General features: G+C 37.8%; 1 protein-coding gene across 17 annotated transcripts in view; it reads left to right on the forward strand.

Annotated features, from left to right (window-relative positions):
• Positions 1–20,977, forward strand: part of GPHN (gephyrin) — a 313,321-nt gene that overhangs the window by 181,952 nt on the left and 110,392 nt on the right. For 11 of the 17 annotated variants that reach the window (XM_086748177.1, XM_086748178.1, XM_086748161.1 and 8 more), the window contains 4 exons: positions 4,313–4,407; positions 8,889–8,955; positions 12,973–13,245; positions 14,530–14,637. In XM_086748177.1, coding sequence (XP_086604303.1) covers positions 4,313–4,407; positions 8,889–8,955; positions 12,973–13,245; positions 14,530–14,637 — 543 coding nt within the window. The remainder of the gene's footprint in view (positions 1–4,312; positions 4,408–8,888; positions 8,956–12,972; positions 13,246–14,529; positions 14,638–20,977) is intronic. The other 6 variants (XM_086748166.1, XM_086748174.1, XM_086748175.1 and 3 more) reach the window with 1 other exon arrangement.

The following is a 20,977-nucleotide window of genomic DNA, read 5'->3' on the forward strand; positions in this document are numbered from 1 at the left end:
CATAAATAGCTTAATGATATGCTATGCAGAGTCATAGATTTTACCTTTTTCAACAGAAATACTGTTTTCAACAGAGGCAGTCTTGATCATCTTAGTTTAATCACATTTATTATGACTTCTCAGTCTCATATTTGCATTTTAGTTGAAGAGATAAAACTATATTACCATCCCGAAACTGCTGAAGAGTGTATGAAATGTCTCAGATCATTACTTATTATTGAGGTCAAACTTTGCTGTGTTTAATACCTGAAAGACAAAGAAAAGGAGTTTCTGAACATTTCAAGAAGAGTAGTCTTTTAATTAAATCAGTCTGCAGTGGGTATGTCCTCCAGAAGCTGCCTGGGAGGGCTTCCACAGGTTACGAACTGAACTAGCTTAATTTATGTGGAGGCAAAGAAAGGCAGTGAAGCAGCAGAGAATTCTGTGAAACCAATTGGCAGTGAGCCATCTGTTAAGCAACCACAACTACGTCAAAGATATCTAAAAATATATCAGTTGGTTTGGGAACATAATGCCCTATCTCCAGTAAAAAGATGCTTTGAAAACAATCAAAAATGTATTTTAAAATAAATGGCATTTATTCATATAGCAATGAAATATAAGAACAACTACTCTCACAGATGTTGTTAGTAAGTCCTGAGTAGTTCCGCAAAATAATTATTTAATTGTTAGTCTCTACTTCTCCTCTCTGGAGTAGAAACTACCATTTTACCTCAGTCTCATTTTCTCTCTCCCTGCTTCTCCCACAGCCTGATGCTTCTATTACGTCCTGTCTTCCTTTTTACTTCTCCTGAGTTTTTCCTTCATGTGTTGTCTGTCCAAGCCGCCTTGTGTAGTCTTAATTCCATCCCGCTCACTTCATTCACTTACCCTTCCTCTGCTCTTATTGCTGCCCTTCTGACAATCCTGCTGCTTGGACTTCCTCTCTGCAGTTCTGCCTTTCCACTTAGACTTCCTCCTTCCCACATTCCCTTCTCCTGTCTAAACTACAAACCTCACCTTTCTTTGCAACCTCAAAACTGGCCTTTCTGCATTTCTGTGTCTCTCCTGAACTCTTTCTTTTACCTTCAAATACTTCCACTTCTGTGGAACCCCTCTCTTCCACATCTATCTTGTATGCATCTGTCTTTCCACTGCCACCTTATGCAGAAGAAACTGGGGACACTTATTTGCTGTCATTTTAGTATTTCATGCAAATTTGGTCCAGTATTTTCCACATACTTTTTATATAGTCATCAGCCTCAGGTTTGAGAAATAGCTTGAGTCCTGATGAAGGCATCAGTTACAGCTCTGAATGAAATCTCCTTATAATTTTTTTCCTGCTTCTGCCCATGTAGTAGTATCATCATCACTGTTGTTAGACAGCCAGGGGCAACAGCCTTAATTTGTGATTCATTTTGTGCCAACACTGTTGCCCCCTGCAGCAGGCAAGAGCTGACTGATGTTGAGACTACCAGGAAAAAAATTGCCCATGAGAAAAAGTTTAACAATCTTAATTCAGCCTTGCTAGAGTACAGGTAAAATGTGAAGGTGCTGAGCCACTAATTCTGTAGTAGTTTGCATGCAGGTAGGTGTTGGTACCAGACAGTTAACTCCTGAGCTGAACATAAATGAAAATATAGTTGTGACAGCTCTCTTCCACCCTTCCTTCAAACCTGAAAGAAGTATTAGAAAACCTATCTGTCAGCACTTTGGTACATTCTTAGGTGAAACAAAGAGTTGTTACAAATAGACACCGTGTATCTGTAATCACTGCAGCACAGCTAATTTCAGTCATATATGTATAGCTAATTAAGGACTTGCTTCCTAGTGTGATGGTGGTTTCAGTTCCTGTACACTGCGCATTTTAAGTCGCGTTGTTTGAGGACATCCCAAGAGTGGACTTTCCAGTGGCTGATTTCAAGAGCAGATGTCACTGCAAAAGTTATTTACTTAGCAACAGCCTTTTTTGGTTACGTCCATCCAGTCAGGCTGCAAATATGAAAACAGGAAGCATTCCCATGTTTGTAGAAGTCTGCCCGCAGTAATAAATATGAGCACATATATTTTGAAACAAGTATTTTTAGAACCTTCTATTGAGGGCTCTACTGCTGTTTGGACTTTCTGCCCTTTCAGATTTTGTTGCTTAGTCTATACATTTTTAATAATCACATTGCCTGCTAGCAGTGACATTTTGTGAAGGTCATTTTGCTTGTGAAGTTGGAGAATGGACTTGAATTTCATTGAAGGACTCCCCAAGCTGCAGGATCGTTGTTTATGGAACTCTCTTGCATCTTGTACTACCTTTGAAGCCTGTTTAGAATTTTAACTAATGATATCTTCAAAGTGTCGCTGTGCTCAAGGGCAAAAAAAGAAATCTCAAAATGCACTTTATATTTAAAACCAGTTGTGAATAGCTTTAAAGCAGGGTATTAGCTGAAAATAAAAGGCATAGATATAGATTTACTATGTATGCACACACAGAGAATTCCATGTTTCACCAATTTTTTCATTGTCAACAATGTGTGCCTTCACTATTGCACTGCTTTTTTCTTCTATACTATAAAAATCATCAGGTCTGTGGATAGTTTTAAGATTTTTTTAATATGATTGATAACTTGATACCTCAGCAGATATCTTTGGGTGATCTCCCTCAGTGGAGAAGTTTTTGTTTTGTCTGCATCATTCCTAGCCTGCTTCTTCTCATTTCCCCTGTGTAGAAATATAGATACTGGGTTGTATTGATTTACCTTTTCTGTTTCTGCGTAGAGGATGGCAGATACTAAGACTAACATGCTATGCTTGAAATAAAAGAGACCATGGTGTCAGCTACTGAATTAAAATTGCTTGGTTTTGTATAAACCAAAGTTCTTTTTTTTCCCACATCTGAGTGCATACCAAGCTTGCTTATTAATAAAAGATCTGAAAGTTTACTTGGTAGCTGTGTCTGATGTCTTCTGATACTGACATATTCCTGTAAGACCTATTAAATGTTAGTGACAGTGTTTGAGAATATGGCCACTTGAATATCTGTACTGTTCAGGAGTATTTTTTTTTGTTGTTTTATTTATTGCTGTGTTTTAGCTGTATGGATAGTTTAGGACTCCTAGATCCTTCTCATAGGGATGCCATTGGGTTAATTCTGTCATTTGTCTTCTCTGTGACTTAGTTTTCTATTTGTAAACTAGGAGCTTACGAAAGTACAAGGATGTGTTTTATAACTTAATCTCTCCTACAAAATTATTGTCTGGTTTTCTTACCATTTTATTCTGTTCCTTTATCAAACTGCCAAGAAAATTTAGCTTATTCAAGATGTCCTTACATTTAAGATGTGCTTTTCTATTTCTGCTTTAATAGCTGTACCATCAAAGCATTGTAGTTTGCCTGGATGTTTTACAATGGATTTCACAGTTTTTCTGAGCATTGATAACATTTTAGTTGTGACAACATTTAGTTGTAACTTAGAATCTTGTTTCAGAACGTGAAACAAGATGATCTACTGCACAGCAACTACTGTGAGGGAAATGAAGAGAGGGTAGGACTGTTAGCTTCCTTTGAGGTGTTATGTCCTGCCTAAAGTTAGAGGTTGGGAGTCTGGACGGATTGTGCATGAGAAAATTTGTATTAGGAAGTAAGGACAGAAGGTTGCGCATGTCCCAGAAAAACGGTTTTCCATCTGATTCCCTATGTGGAAAAAGGACTAAAAAGACAAGAATTTTCAGACTCTGCTTCCAGGCTTCTCAATGCCCACTGCATATGGACCGCTTGTAAATAAAAGGCACCAGCCTAGTTGGAACTGCTGTTTTGCTGACATGATCAAAAGGGAAGGCCTCAGCCTCTGGACATTATCATTACCATTTTACTATTTTCCTGCCTGCCTGCTGTATGGGCTTCCCTTTGCAAATTTTTTTTTTTTTCTGTCTTCTGCACAGACTAATTCACCCTTCTCATGCCTGGGAAAATCTCAGTGAGAAAATGTACATGAGACTGATGAGAAAGAGAAGGCAGTTACATTTGGCCTTTCCTTTCTGTTAAAGGGAGTTGTTGTTATTTATGTGGTGTTGGTTAAGACTTCCTATAGATACAGGGTCTTTTAACAGTCTATACCAGTCTTTACAGTACAGCTAGCAGTGCTTCTTCCCAACCCCTTGTTTTTCCCCGTTTTACACAACCAAGAGAAAATCCTTCAACATATTTCAGTGTTGAGAATTTAGCAAGGAGGTCTCTTGGAAGAAACAGAAAAAAGGAGATATTCTTACCCAAAGTTTAGCTGGTTTCATATTTGTCTTGTCCTTGTACTTCACTCACTTTGCAATGTAATCTTTTATTGCAGGCCACTAAAGAAGTAATAGAGCGAGAAGCCCCAGGGATGGCCCTGGCAATGCTGATGGGATCGCTTAATGTTACTCCTCTGGGCATGCTCTCTAGGTAAGACTATTTCCTTCAAAATCTGAGGTGAACTATTTCCTTAGAAATACGTATTGTCTTGAAATGGTTATACACAAATAACTGAAGATTGCCATTGTTAGGAAGACCAGAAGTGGTCAAATTCCAAGAATGGTAATGGCATTCTCTCATTTAATTCCCTTTGTTATCTTCGTTAGACACTGTATCCTCCACTACTTTCTGTGCCAGGTTATTTGTAATATTTATGTATGCTGTTAAACAGCTGTCTTTTCATCCTAGAGCCGTGGTATTTCAGTGGTGAGTGAAGAATTCTTTTATACATTGTTCATCAAATACTGAAATGTTTTGTTTAGCAAAAAAACCTTTGATGAATACAAATGTACTGTTTCAATATTGCTTTTATTCCAGTATCAGCAAAAGCTTTCTGAATAGGTTGAATGGTATTTTATCCTGTGCTTTCAGATATGGTACTTTAACTCCTAGAGCCTCATATTTCCTACTAAATAATTAGTAACTGTTTCTTTACTTGTTGATGTTTCGTTTTTATCAGAGACATCTCTTAGCCTGTATTTCTTTCTGGAGTTGATTTTTGTTTTATTCCTTCAATTTACCTCATTTTACCTGTGATAGACTTAGCAATACCAGTACCTTTCATAAGTTAGTTTGTGCTTGCACATTATTTCCTAGTAACTAAGAAACAATGGCTGTTACAGGTTTTTGATTTCTCATTGTATAATGAGGGTATAACAAGGAAATAATTACATAAGAAATAAAGAAGGAACTTGAAAATCTGCAACTTTGTATTCAGATACTTGCATTTTTAAAGGACATTTAGATGAGAGGTTTAGTGATTCAGCAAGGTATTTTAAAACTTTTCATATCACATATCTGAGAGGGCAATGTTACCAAGTTAACACCTTCAGATTCTGTCCAAATTGGTAAATACTTTCATTTTTTTTAATCTGTTATAATTTTTTATATCATAGTTTGTTTTTATCTGAAAGGAAAGGATAAGAGAATGCTACCACAAGGAGAGGAAAGGTTAATTTAGTTATACTGTTTCCGGTCAAGAAAGAATAGTCCTTTAGATGACACTACCAAGTTTGATTTGGAATGTGGTGTGATCAGGATAGCTGAAAGGATGTTGTAATGGTAGCAAAACCAAAATGCTGGATTGCAACCTGACTTTTCTGTACATATAGCAAGAAAATGTCCCTTAAACTACAACCGCTTTCAATAGTAATTGATGAGAATGATGGGAGATAACATTACAAAAACACTGCATGCAATCATACTGTACCTTAAGAAATTACCCAGTGAAAACCTTTACTTCAGGCCTAAAAGTAATCAGCATGCAAAAGTCCATTATTTTCATAACACTTTTCAGATCATAAAGTTAAGTACACAAGAATTAAAAATTACAGCATTAAGATTCTTGTGTAATCTCAGTTCTGCATGAATGCACGTGTGTTACGATTACATTTTTAATAGAATTTGTCTGTAAATGCTTAAGATGGATGAAAGAAATTTTCTTGTTTTGGTTGTCCTATGTGTAATCCTGTCTTGGTTTTGGTGCTTTTTATTCAGAATCTTCTCTGAATGTGTACTCACTTCCTCTGGGATTTTTCTTGTGTAATTTGTTATTCTAAGACACAAATTGTTACCATATTTTCATAGAAAACTCTCTAAATTGAGGTAGCATTGTAATCCCCCCTTACAATGAGAATTAAGGCACATATTAAGAGAGGTCAGAAACGTATACTAGTTTTAGGTACACAGTGTGAGAAATGTAGATCCTAGTTTTTCAAAGGATTTAAGATCAAGCGTCACTTGTCCTAAGCTTACCTCTCATTTGACTTCGTTTTGAAATGAAGTTCTGATGAATAATTTTGCATGCAATTTCAAAAACAAAAGCAGAAGTTCCATTATGCAACATTAAGCTGACGCTTGTATAAATCACCTGGAGGTTTGGAAATGTTAGGTCGATCATGTTGAATTTTATCACATGAACTTTGAAAAACGGTTATGAGTTATAGGCTGTCTTCCTGACTATGGGCCAGCATTAGGAAGTGGTGAGTTATTTTATGGACTGGATTCACAGATACTTACGGGCAAGTGAGGGGCAGTGAGATTCTCATAGTTCATTTTCAGTCCCAAGGTCCAGCAGGGAGTATTTTAGAGTGTCATAGACCTTCTTATGTGTTTTCTGAAAGTGTTTTCTTTTCTCCTCTGTGACATTCCAAAACTGTCCTTGGCCCAGAATTCTCTCTTCCCTTCACTTGATTCCTTTCCTGTCAACTATCCATGCTGTGCTGGTCTTTATTGAGGCTTTTATAAGCACTCTCTGTCTCCTTGCCCATATATTCTGCTCTTAGCAGCATGATTTCTTCCCAGGGAGATAGTTTTTCCCAAAGAGATCCTGTTCTCCATTCTTACTTCTGTGTCAGACCCGTGTTTCTTTCCTCCCACATTCAATTTTTTCTTTCTCTTACATCCTGTTTTTCCTTCCACTCCCTTGCTTCTATTTCTATTCTTCTTTCTCAGACTTCTTTGTGTTTTCTTAAAATTCCTGTCCGTTGCATCACAAGGCTGATGACAACATGAGATCGACAGCATCTCCCTCAACTGTTCTACATTTGGGGGAATATCATTAATTTATCTCTCAGATTACCCACCGTGCATGCACATTTTGTGTGGTTTTATGTTGTGAGCACACACAATGTTTTTTGCAAGCTCTGTAGTTCTTAGGTACTTTTACTTACTTTTCAATGCTGTCTTGAGAAATTTTTGGCAGCTTCATTTCTGTCTTGAGACACTAGATGTGGTTATTGGTGTCTGAAATTTGTAACTTTCAACATGGCTGCTGGTTTAGTCTTTTTTTTTAGTCTTGATTGGTTGTACTGGTAATTTACCTTATAATATTCAAAATTGTTTAAAGCAAAATAAAAGAGCCAGGAAGAAGATTATTAAAGGAGCTATCTGCCAAATGCAATTCCACCTGATTTTAATTCCTTCGTGGGTAATTCTATTTCCTTTATTTTGAATCTGTCATAAACTGTATCCCACATGGGGGATTTACTGGACTGAGTTTGTACTCTGTAAGTTTGACTGCTGCAACAAGAGTAAATGAGCACATTTCTTTAACTCAGGCTCTTCATCTTTGTATTGCAGTAGAGTATTCCTCAACTACCTGGAATTCTTTCTTAAATGAGGGTATATAGTGTGCAAGAAGTGAATGTGGGAAAACAGAGGCTAGGAGTCAGGCAATAATCAAGCTGTCAGTTGAAAAATAAGACTTATCTTCAGGCTGGCTTGACTATGGTATCAGAAGTTCATTTTGTGGCACAGAAACTGTCTCTGTGCTATTTAATTGTGAGCATTATGACAGCTGTCACTAGAATACTTGCTGCCCTGTTAGAAAATGCCATGCTACTAATAAATGACATTAATCACTGAGAATATTTGTATAAGAAGAAATCCAGGGAAGTTGTCTACCTCACAAACCATGTCCTTTAACTCAAAATTTTTGGTAATGCCCTACCAAGAAGTTATTTTCTTTTCTATTCTGTCTTCACTTATGGCTCATGGGGTTTTTTTGATAAAGAGATTGTTACACAGTTTCTCTCAACTGTAGCCTCCGTATCTTTGTGGTTTGGTTTTGTCCTTCTACTTTTGTCTTATCCTTATATCCGAGCCCTGGGTTTTTCACCACTGCTTTTGTAAACAGTCTAGAAAAGCAAGAGACACTCTTTACAACCTCAAGACAAAATCCAGTGATTTGAATTTTTTTTCTTTAACAATATTTAGCTAAAAGAAGGAAGAGGCAAACTAAACAACAGAAAGCATTCAGCACTTGTGTGTCTAAGTTTAGCCCTGCATCAAGATGAAAGGAATTCCCTAAAGACAAAAATTAGAACAAAATCTTCTGTCTTTGATAGTTGGTTTCGTCTTTTTTTTTTTGAGGAGAAAGGAAAGACTGTTGGGAAGAATTAGTTATGAATTGCTTAAGTGCAATTTTCACTTGAGAATTACTTCCCTCTGTGCTTTTCTTATGTTGCATCTTTAAAAAAATGAAGACATTGGAGTTAATGCAACCAATCTGACTTAGCATTTTTACCTGGCAAGGGAAATAGTGTTTGACACCATCAGTTACATTACAAAGGAACCATGTGTAGAGCAAACAGGGACTATGTCAAAGAATGTGTTGAATGCAAATAAACACTAGAATTAAGGGAGCTACACAGATCTAAAAAAGATGGAAATCTAGCCAGTGTTTATACTATCAATTAAATATTAGACTCCGTCAGCCTTGTTTGATGCTTTTTCGGCTGAGCTTCTTCAGAGCTATTTTATGAGAATATGATCAGCAAATATTTTTAGATGTTGAAACTGAGTTTACAAATTCTGATAAATAATAAAATTTATCTTATTTGCTCTGTTCTTGTTTCTATAGTGGAGAAATTTGCATGCAGGAATTTCACTCTGGGTTTCTTTCTTTTCAGACCTGTGTGTGGAATCAGAGGGAAAACTCTCATAATTAATCTTCCAGGTAGCAAGAAAGGGTCACAGGTAAGAAGTGTTCTTACTGGTCTGCTACTGAGGACCCACAATAAGTACCTCCCGTTGTTCTGAATGGTAGAAAGTACCCACTACAACAAATTTTATAAAAGTCAATTGAAATGCTTATTCATATCACTGAACACACCGTCACTGTCAGTCAGGGAGGATACAGTTCCAATCAGATTGAAGCTACTGTGTGACCGGGACTTCATTACGTGTAGTGCAAGAGAACACTCGCTGTAGCAGACTGTGCTAATGAAGACTCTAATGATCTCTTGCAGTTCCTCTTTCCCAAGTCAGCCTGTACCTGATCCCTGTATTGTCCACAGCTTCCAAGAAAGCGTTCTTTTTCACACAGAAGTAAGAGGAAGGCTTAGTCTATGGTAGAACTTGCTGGAGTATGAATAATATTCCAAATTTTCATCAGCAGGAGGGAAAAAAAGGAACATCATTTTAAAGAGTTTGAGGATTTAAAAATCTTTTGCATGTGGGTATCAGACTTTACACCCTTTATACGTTTTTTTTTCTTCTTTAATTTTTCTCAGTTTGGATAAGGAAGTTAGGCTTTATATTTTAATCCTGCTTACTCTCTGACTGTAGAGCTGAGAGAAACATAATTAAACATCAGGAGGAATTTTTTTTTGTATTTTAATAAGGCTAGATCTTTCCAGTGCTCCTCTTTCTGTGTAGTTGGCTGGTAGATCCAGAAAAACAACCTTCTCCACACAAATACTGCAGAGCTGAATAGTGGGCTGTACAGCCTCATACAAAACTGCTAAGGCAGATCCCCCATCAGTCACAATAATGTATTTCTCCAGGGTTCAGACTATGTCAGTGGCCTTGTTAAAAAATATCTTTCCCTCTGGCCTCTAACAAATGTGTACCTGGTAGTTTATCAGTGTCTTCTGAACCAGTAGTACCCAGTCACAGAGGAGACAGTACTAATGTGTTTGGTAGCACAGCCCTGAAGTTACTGTTGCTTGAAAGACTTATGGCTGGAGATAAATAAAGAGTGTTTTTGTGGACTGTCACCTGGAAGTTGAAGAGGAAAAGTTTTAAATACTGTTATCTTAAGCAACCATCACAGGTTTTCAGATATGTTGCCCACTAGTTTCAGTCCAAGGACTCAGTAAGCTCTTCTATGATTCTACCATTCCTTGGAGCCTTTATAGGAAATCTATGAGACTCTAAAATTGAAAAGAAATTTAAAAGCCTTCAAAACATGCAACAAGCTTTGGAGAATGGTGAGGCAGGAGTATACCTGCTTGAAAGTTTTCCAGTTATGAGTGGGAAGTCATATAGATGTACCTGTATTTAACATAACAGTGGGCCCCACATCTTAGAGAACTGGTGCACCATTAAGAAGATTTTTTCAAAAGTCTGTATTTCTTTTGTTGAATTATGAAAGAGATGAAATAGCCTACAGTCTCTAATGATTTTTGTTGTGTTCAGTAGCACTCCTGACATGCTAGGTACAGAAAAAAAGTTGCCATTTTCTGCTGTGAGGCACTCAGACTGTGATGATGAGTAAATTGTAGAAAGAGGAAGAAGAAAATAAATGAAAAAATGTTAATAAGTATTTTAACAATAGTTCAATATAAAGTAAGTAATAAAAAAGGCAATTATACTGGAGAAGAAAAAAAGTCATATGATTTCATTATACAAGCAAGCTTTTTATAAACTGATGATTTATTTGTTCATGTCATGATGATACTCTGTTCTGCCACAATTTATTTTAATATGAAACATCTTTAAATTACCAGATTTCAGCAAAGATTTTTAAGATGAATAGTAGAGAAAATTGTTCCATAACAGGCTGGATCTCAGGAACCAAATAGGACAGTTTGTTACCAGGAATTTCTCTTATTTCTCTTTTATGACTTGCTAATTTCCTTTACATCGTATTAATACAATCATATAGGACACTTATAAAAAGCTATGAAATTGCAGCAGTATACATATTTCATTAATAAAATATAAAAATATTATTAGAAAACGGCAGCAGTGTAAATGCTCTATCTCAAAAATGAACACAATGCATGCCAAACATGTTTTCTCCAGAGAACGTTTGTGTGACGTGTGCCACTGAATCAAGATCTGTCGAATACTTCCATTTTTATGTTGTTCTGGTGCATTTTCTTTTCTTTTAGCCTTGAAAAAGGTATTTAATTTTATGAAGGAGGGCAAAGTATGAAATTACCAGATGCTCATTGAAATCATTGGGTCTATGGCAAATTTCATAGTTGTACTAACAATTGACTAAGTAGTTTTACAAATAGTGTGAGCTTTTAGAATACTTTATGGGAACCTATTCATCAACGGTCAGGCCAGCAAGGCTTTATTTCGGTGGTAGGAGTGAAGAACATGCTTCTCTAATGAGTTAATCATTAATGTACCTTTTCATGATTATTGGTCAGTTCACAGACTTTGTCCTTGTTTACCACTTACTTGAGATCTGCTTTTTTACTGATGCGATTATGATTGTATGCTTCAGTATTTTAAACCTAAAATTTAAAAATAAATTTTCTTTTAAATATATATTTTTTTTAATCTATGAAGCAGCCTGACTTTTCATTACTCTCAAAGGAGTGACTGAAAGGTGGGGTCTTATTTAGAAGCATTGAGGAAACATAGTGTTTGTGAGTCATATTTTTGACTTACAAAACAGCTTATATAAACTCTAGTAATTTCTGATGGATAGTTTGCTCTTTATTTTGTTTACATAGTCATTTTTTATTTATTGAAAATATTTGTTACAGTATGTATTTACAAAATGTTTACCATTGTTTATTTTCTGGATACTCTAAAATGTTAAATACATTTTTAAAAAAGTCTTTTTTATACTTGAAACAAAACCAAAAGTTAAGTGCCACAAAAGGAATAATGTCAGCTTTCTCTGTCAACTTGTGTATTCCCTAACTGCACTGCCATGGCAATTCAGTCTTGTGACCCTACCATAATTTTCCTATAATTTAATGTTTATATGCAGTCTACTCAAATGACATAGAGAAAACTCTTTACTGAGATGCCTGGGTTGGAGAATGAGGGACAATAGTCATAAACTGAAGCAGGTCACTTCCAGCTGGATAAAAAGGTTTCTTTGAGGGTAATTAAGCAGGTTGTCAAGAAGGGTTGTGGAGTCTCTGTTCTTCGATTTTTTTCAAGACTTTACTGAACAAAGCCCTAAGCAACCTGTCTGAATTTCATATTGGCCCTGATCTGAGCAGGAGGCTGCACTGCGTGACGTCCTGAGGTTCCGATTTGATTTGATTAAATACTAGCATATTTTAGCAGCAGAGAGAGCTGTATATGTGTGTGCCCATTATGGAACAAGAACAGTTACATGGCATCTGCATTTTTTCTTTTTCTAGCCATATAAAATAAACTTTCTAATTGATTTTAAGATCATAGAGCAAGGAGAGGTTTGAGAAGTAGATTATTTATGAATATTTTTTCCTGAGTTACGTAATATTATAATGACACCAGTGTAGTTTCTCCGTCTTCCAAATATATAAGATAAGTCCATGAATAAAAAAGGATATAATTATATAAAAGTGTAATTATGGAAACCCTTATAAATTGTTCTCTAATTGTGAAGGAACATAATAGGAATTATTTGAAGCTAATATCCCTGCAGGGATAGAGTTAATGTTTTTATTCTGCATTTTTGTAGCATTCTGACAACTGCTGTGAACAGGTCTCTGTATTATGTATTCATGAAAGTTTAACTCTTGTTTTCTGAATTTTTAATCCAATATTAGCTTAATTACAGTAGCTCCATTGTTCAACTTAATATATTTGTATTAAAAAAGGTAAAAATGTATCATTTAGTCCCCAGTGCTGATTCTGAAGTTTGGGGTTTTTTTACCCTCTATGAGCAATTGCATAGGGCATTTAAGGTTTTATCTATGATCAGGTGAAAAGGTACATCTAAATCCTGAGTATCTTTTAAAAGTAAATCTGAAAAATCCCTATTGACTTCTTCAGGTAACTTTTCATAGTTATTTCTCTTCTTGTTGTGCATAGGAATGCTTTCAGTTTATACTGCCAGCCCTACCTCACGCCATTGATCTTTTGCGGGATGCCATTGTAAAAGTAAAGGAGGTACACGATGAGCTTGAAGATCTGCCTTCACCACCACCTCCTCTTTCTCCTCCTCCAACCACCAGCCCTCACAAGCAAACAGAAGACAAAGGAGTACAGTGTGAGGAAGAGGAGGAAGAGAAGAAGGATAGCGGAGTTGCCTCAACAGAGGACAGTAGTTCTTCACATATAACAGCAGCAGCCATTGCAGCTAAGGTGAGTCTGGCTTGTTTCTCTAAGACACTCTTTAGTTTCTATCTCAGGTACTTTCCACCAATATTCATTCACATGTTACGACTATACATTGGTGTCTGTGTGGTCAAACGGATGTATTTTAGGTACGTTTTTGTAGAAATATAGCTTCATAAAATGTATGAATTGTGTTTCGATAGGTGATCTCAAATTTCAATGGGAGATATATTGTTTATTATCTTGATGATGACGTGCAATTCTGTGATACTATTCTGATGTGGCAGACTATTTTTAATGTTGTTTTTTTTAAAATTCAAAGTATTCATATGCTTGAACATGCAAAGTCCAGTAGGTGGCATATTAAGGAATTGCAACAAAATTTGCTAAGCCATAATATCTATTTTGAAAATAAAATGTTGGTTTTGAAAAACATTGATAAAAAAATATGACAGATAGGTAGCAGGTTAAGTAGTAAGCTATGCAGATTACTGTATTCCATTGTGCATGTCTGCATAAGAGATGTGAAATTCTACTGCAAAACTAAATGTTACCACATTGTCTTGTAACAAAGCTTTGCTTTAAGAAGTAATCATAGATCAGCATTGCTCAAACCAAAACAATAAATTTGAGACTACAAAAGGAAAACGTTAGATAACACTTGCAAATTATTTCAGTTCAAATTTTAAATGTTTTCCAAAGAAATATCCTATTGTTTGAGGCAATATATAAATATTTACCTCAGTTTTGTGTCTTCAGTTTTCAAATGGAAAGACAATGTATTCCTATGTGTTTGGAAAGGTTTTTTTCCAAACTGCTTTGTTCTATATTTATTCCATAAATTGTACTTTTAATTCCTGTTATGGGAATTGAACATCCAAGTAGCTCAAAATTATATTAAACAATTTCTAAACCAAAGCAGCAACATTCTAACTCCAGAAATGTGAATTCAGGTCTGAGACATCTTGACATTTCTAAGACAGCTGCAGCTGGAGGTCATCTCCTCATGTACAGACAATCCCAATTACATATATCTTTACAGGGATGAATTAAGGTAACTATCACTTGCAAGTTTCAGTTTTTATTAATTAAAATATTAAATGTATTAATTTATTTTAATATAGGCAAATATAAATAATATGTGCAATTTCTAAAGGCAGAAAATACCTGAGATTTAAACTGACTGTGTTCATATGAGCTTGACATTTCAGTGTCACACTTCTTTTCAACTCATTCCCTTTCAGTCATTTGCTTGTATAGTTTCATGTTTTCCTGTCACTGTATTCATAGCTGTTATGTGTTGTGCATTAGAAGCATCCATCCTACACCAGTTCAGCTGTTATCATGGCAAAAGGTGAACAACCCATCCCTGGTCTCATCAGTTATTGCCATCATGCAACAGGCAGTGCAGGAGAACCGGTAAGAGACACTTCCAAGAGGCTTTTGCACTAACAGTAGCTAAAAATACACTGCCTGCCTCCTAGTCTACTATGCAAACAAACAGTGTTACTTATTTTCTTCTAACAAAGACACATCAGTGCTATCTTTTAGAGAACACGCTACAGAAAATATTCTTTTTAGGATACAGGGCTAAACAAGGTAAAGTTCGTGTATGTTGTCAGTTTAAATCATTTAGCTGCTGAGATAATCATTGCTATAAAGCCTGTCTTTCTGATTAGTCATTGGCTTTATCATCTAATATACTCAATAATTGAATGTAATTAAAATAATCTCCTAAAATTACTGCTTTAGAGCTGTAAAATTTTGGTAGCTTTTTTCCCCTTCAGTTGCTTTGCCTTGTTTTTTATTCTCTCAGTAGTTTATTTGTAAACAGAATACAGCATTTGCATTGGGTGTTCATAGCTTGCTTTCATCACTTGCGGTTTCTCCTCTGTTTTTGTATTCTGTTTAGAAGAAGAATTTCTCAAAAACAGAAGAAAAGACTCAAGGAGTCAAGATACAGTGAACTTATAAATTACTTGATTTTAGTGAACAGTAGGCAGCTATTTCAAAGAATGGTAGAAAGGACTTAGTTTATTACAACCCAGAGGTTATAACTTGGGCTCTAACAAAATGCTATACTTTATTTTCCATCTCCCAGAAGTTTAGTCTAGACTTGAACTGAGATAGTGTAATGGCTACAGTATCATCAGGAATTAGACGTAATTTACTATATTCATAACTGTAGGTTAGAGAAACCTAAGGAAGACTCTTGACCTAAAGAGGGTTGTGCTGTCTGACCTGTTCATTCCATGTCAACCAGCAAATGGGGTGTAAGTTCTTGGGAAAATATGTCACTAGATTTGATAACCAGAAGCTGTACTCTCTTGTTCCTTTAGGCAAATTATAATTTAAACCATCAATCAAATAGCATAACACCTCTGTATTTAAAACATGATGACCATCTCTCTTGAAAAGTCACTTAGGAAATGTAAAGGCTTTAAAGTTCACACACCTGATGATAAAGCTATATATGTGTGCGTACATACATACACAAACATTTATTCCAATAGTTTTAATTTTGAGTTGAGGTTACTAAACTAGGATTTCTACCATATTCTTCAGTATCAGTAGAACAGTGAATTCAGCCTCTCTGAAGCACACTATTAAGCCATCATCCAGGCTTCCGTGCCCTTTTGCAAATTACTCTTGAGCTATTGTTCTATGCATTCAATAATCCAAATCAAATCTTCAGACTCAGAGCTGGAAGTGGATAGTTTTTCAGAAGTTTGTTGCTGTTTTTGAGCTGTCCTTTATCTATGTTTTAAAGACATTTTTGCTCTTGTATAACAATCATAGTAATTATCATCTACAGCTTGTTTTCTTAGTACGTCACCAGCACTGTCAGTCTTTGTTCCAGTCCTTGGCAGAAGAGAATATATTGAGAGCTCATATATTTTCCTTTTTTCCCTTCTTGGCAACACTTAGTTCTCTAATCTGAAAACACAAATATTTAAATCGATATAAAAGTACTTCTGGAAAAGGTCATATCAGACAAAAATTGTAGAAGCAATGACTGATTGATGTGGTGGATATCTTTCTCTGTCACTTCATTCATTTCTTTCTCAGTCAATATGTTACAACAGGTTTTCCGTCCCAACTAGTGCAAACAGAAAGTATTTTCACTCAACTTAGTTGTACCCCATTTAGAATTCTGAGACCTCTACCCTCTATTAAATTTGTTTGAAACTGGAAGATGAGTTGAAAAATTTTAGGTGGAGACATCATAAATACTCAGAGTGTGACTTTGTGAAAGTTTGGGTGTTTTTTTTTTAAAAAAAACCAAAACTATCCAAAACGCAGTAATATTCGTGCCCTTCTTTAGTGCAAATTTCCAGGCTCCAGGAAACACAGAAATCTCTCATGGATTTATCAACCTCTTTAACAGGGTTAATGAGAAGTTGCCTTGATTAGAGACTGAGATTGCCTAAACTTAATTTGAAAAGAAAAAAATTATTAAATGTAGATGAGAAAAACAAGACATTCCCCATATCACGTAACATGTATGCATAGAAATACCAATCATATTCTGTTGTCCATGTCACTTAATGAACAGTACCTATCCATTATATTTTCATATGTGTATGCAGTATACAAATTAGTACCTTCTCTGAAATCAGCAGGCTGTAGTGTTTTAAAGAATATACTAATGCTGGTTTTAGCAATACAACACACTCCACTGTCATATTGGAGAAATAAACGGTGAGAGTAAAATTTGTGACTGTGAGCTGACTTAATTCTCTCACTGAGATTCTTGGTCTGTGAAAGCTAGCAAGCTGTAACTTAGAGTTCCAGATAGATTTATGTATGGGCTGTTTTATGGCAATTGTATTTTCTGTAAAGGTAGTGATTAGGGAATAATTCTCATTTAAATGAAGTGCCTGTAATCATCTTTTCCCTTTATCCTCGACTTCCTTTTCTGATTAATAGCCTCTCTGAAATTGTACTTAAATTTTAATTTTCCGCACAGGCAAAAATTAGTACTTCATATGCAGTTCAATGGAGACTGGAATTCTCCAAGCAGCCAAGGATCAGGTTAGGAAAGCTAAAGCCCTGATAGGATTAAATCTGGCCAGGGATGTCCAGGGCAACAGGAAAAGCTTCTATATGTACGTCGGGGATAAAAGGAAAACCGGGGAGAATGTGAGCCCTCTCTGGAAGGAAGTGGGAGACCTGGTTCCTGATGACATGTCAAAGGCTGAGGTACTCAGCAACCTTTTTGCCTCAGTCTTTACCGGCAAGGGATATAGCTGTACTGTCCAAGTTGTAGAAGCCAAAGGCAGAGACTGGGAGAATGAAGAACTGCCCACTGTAGAACAGCAGGTTTGAGACCATCTAAGGAACCTGAAGGTGCACAAGTCATAGAATCACAGAATAGTTTGGGTTGGAAGGGACCTTTACAGGTCATCTAGTCCACCTCACCTGCAAGGAGCAGGGACATCTCCAACTAGATCAGGTTGCTCAGAGCCCACTCCAACCTGGCCTTGAATGCTTCCAGGAATGCGGCATCTACCACCTCTCTGGGTAGCCTGTTCCAGTGTTCCACCACCCTCACTGTAAAAAATTTTTTCCTTATATCTAGTCCGAATCCACTTCCCTCTATTTTAAAACCATTTCCCCTTGTCCTATCACAACAGGCCCTGCTAAACAGTTTCTCCCCGTATTTCTTTTAAGAACCCTTTAGGTACTGAAAGGCAGCTGTAAGTCATGGACCTGATGAGATGCATCCACAGATCGGGAGGGACTGTGAGATGAAGTTGCCAAGGCATTGTCCATCATATTTGAGAAATCGTGGCAGTCTGGTGAGGTTCCCACTGACCGGAAAAGGGAAAGCTTAACCCCCATTTTTAAAAAAGGAAACAAGGAAGACCCAGTGAACTACATGCCAGTGAGTCTTACCTCTGTGCCTGGCAAGATCATCAAGCAGATCCTCCTGGAAACTATGCTAAGGCACTTTGAAAATAAGGAGGTGATTGGTGACAGCCAACATGGCTTCACTATGGGCAAATCATGCCTGACAAATTTGGTGGCCCCCTACAATGGGGTTACAGCATTGGTGGATAAGGGAAGAGCAACTGATGTCATCTGCCTGAATTTGTGCAAAGCATTTGGCACTGTGCCACACAACATCCTTGTCTCTGAACTGGAGACACACGGATTTGATGGACGAACCAGTTGGTGGATAGGGAATTGGCTGGATGGCTGCACTCAGACAGTTGTAGTCAACGGCTTGATGTCCAAGTGGAGACTGGTGACGACTGGCATTTCTTATGCATTGGTATTGGGGCCGGTGCTGTTTAACATCTTTTTCGGCGACATGGACAGTGGGATTGAGTGCACCCGTAGCAAGTTCACCGATGACACCAAGCTGTGTGGTGTGGTCAATGTGTTGGAGGAAAGTGATGCCATCCAGAGGGACCTTGATATCCTTGGGTAGGTGGACCTGTGCAAACTTCATGAAGTTCAACAGGGCCAAGTGCAAGGTCCTGCACCTGGGTGGTGGCAATCCCAAGCACAAATACAGGCTGGACAGAGAATGGATAGAGAGCAGCCCTGAGGAGAGGGACTTGGGAGTGTTGGTAGATGAGAAGCTTAGCGAGCTGGCAATGCACCCTTGCAGTGCAGAAGGCCAACCGCATCCTGGCCTGCATCAAGAGGAGCGTGGCCAGCAGGTCGAGGGAGGTGATTCTCCCTCTCTACTCTGCCCTGGTGAGACCCCATCTGGAGTACTGTGTCCAGTTCTGGAGCCCCCAACATAAGAAGGACATGGACCTGTGGTAGTGAGTCCAGAGGAGGGCCACGAAGATGATCAGAGGGCTGGAGCACCTCTCCTATGAGGACAGGCTGAGGGGGTTGGGGCTGTTCAGCCTGGAGAAGAGAAGGCTCTGGGGAGACCTTGTAGCGGCCTTCCAGTACCTAAAGGGGGCTTATAAGAAAGCTGTAGAGGGACTTTTGACAAGGGCATGTAGTGACAGGACAAGGAGTAATGGCTTTAAACTGGAAGAGAGTAGTTTCAGATTAGACATAAGTAAGAAATTCTTCGCTGTGAGAGTGATGAGGCACTGGCACAGGTTGCCCAGAGAGGTGGTAGATGCCCCATCCCTGGAAGTGTTCAAGATTGGGTTGGATGGGGCTTTGAGGAACCTGGTCTAGTGCAAGGTGTCCCTGCTCTTTGCAAGGGGATTGGATTAGATGGCCTCTAAAGGTCCCTTCCAACTCAAACCATACTTTGATTCAGTATAAAAGAGGTAATAGACCCATATGCAATCATACCAAGATGAGTACAACTTTATATTAGAGCAGGGTAAAGAAGAAGTGTCTTATTTGAAGACTTAAAACTATTCTTTCTTATATTGTGTCTATTTTTTATTTTATACCTTGATCAAAATGTAATTTTTTGCTGTATTGTCTTTAGTCATGAGGATTAAAAGGAAGCATTAGAAGTTGTAGGTGTTATTGGAAGTATGCCAGTGTAAAACTTAGGGATGTCAGCCTCTTTTTGTGTTTAACATATTTAAGATGGAATTTCAGGAGAAGAAGAGAAGTGAAATGGTGCATCTAACTACAAACTGTTTGCATCATCAGAATATCGTCATCCCTGTTTACCTGTATTTATGGTACATCTCTAAGATGCAGTTTGCAAATGAGAATACTCCAAGTAGAGGCCAGTTTGACACTGTTTCTGGAGAGGAAGATATCACCAGCATAATCATCTGCAGTGAAGAAAAACTGCTGACTTCATAGTTTGGAACAGAAACTGCAGCACAAATTGCTTAGCCTTGAAAAGTCTTCTGAGGAAAGTCAGGGGTTTTTAAATGCTGACAGAAATTGACTGTCAGTCTAGGAACACAGCAGTAGAGCAGAGAGCAGGCAGTTAGTGGCACACTGAGAACAAAACCTGTTTCCACACAACTTACAAACAGGTTATAAACATGAGAAACGTGTTTATGGAGGGGGGTTTATGGCGAAATAAGATCCCCAAGGTATAACCCAGTATCTAAGTCAAGGTTGTTAAGTTAGGCCTAGTCATTATTTATAGATGGGGACAAAGTAAGTTGAGGGGAAAAAAATGACAGTATTCAATTACTTGAGTCACATATTCTCTATTCTCTTCTCCTAGCTGGGCCAGGCCGAGTCAGGCCCGGACAGCTGCCTGGCAGGAGGCCAGAGGGTGAGGGCCACAAGGCCCACAAGGTTCGTACCTCCCCCTCTCTGCCTGCGCTTCTGCTTCTTTTTTTTTTTTTTTTTTTTTTCTCTCCAAATTTTCCTCTTCTTAAATGCATTATCACAGAGGCATTATGACTGTTGCCAATTAGCTCAACCCTGGCCAGTGGCGGGTCTGCCCTAGACCCAGCTGGATCTGCTGGACAAAGGGGAAACTTCTAACAGCTTCTCACAGAAGCTGTCGCTGTAGCCCCCCTGATACACAAAACCAGAACATTCCACCCCTCGCCTCTGCAAATTTTGATGCAGCCCAGGATGCAGTTGGCTTTCTGGGCTGTGAGCACACATTGCAGGCTTATGTCCAGCTTTTCATATGCCAGTACCCCCAAGTCCTTCTGCACTGGGCTGCTCTCACTCCCTTCATGCCCCTAGCCTGTATTGATACCAGAGGTTGCCCTGATGCAGGTACAGGACCTTGCACTTGGCCTATTGAACCTCATGAGGTTCACATGGACCCACTTCTCGAGCTTGTCTAGGTCTCTCTGAATGGCATCCTGTCCCTCCAGCACGCCAACCTCGCCACTCAGCTTGGTGC

This window comes from Chlamydotis macqueenii, chromosome 5, assembly GCF_036417535.1.
Source record: "Chlamydotis macqueenii isolate bChlMac1 chromosome 5, bChlMac1.mat, whole genome shotgun sequence".
In the NCBI taxonomy this organism is placed as follows: Eukaryota; Metazoa; Chordata; class Aves; order Otidiformes; family Otididae; genus Chlamydotis; species Chlamydotis macqueenii.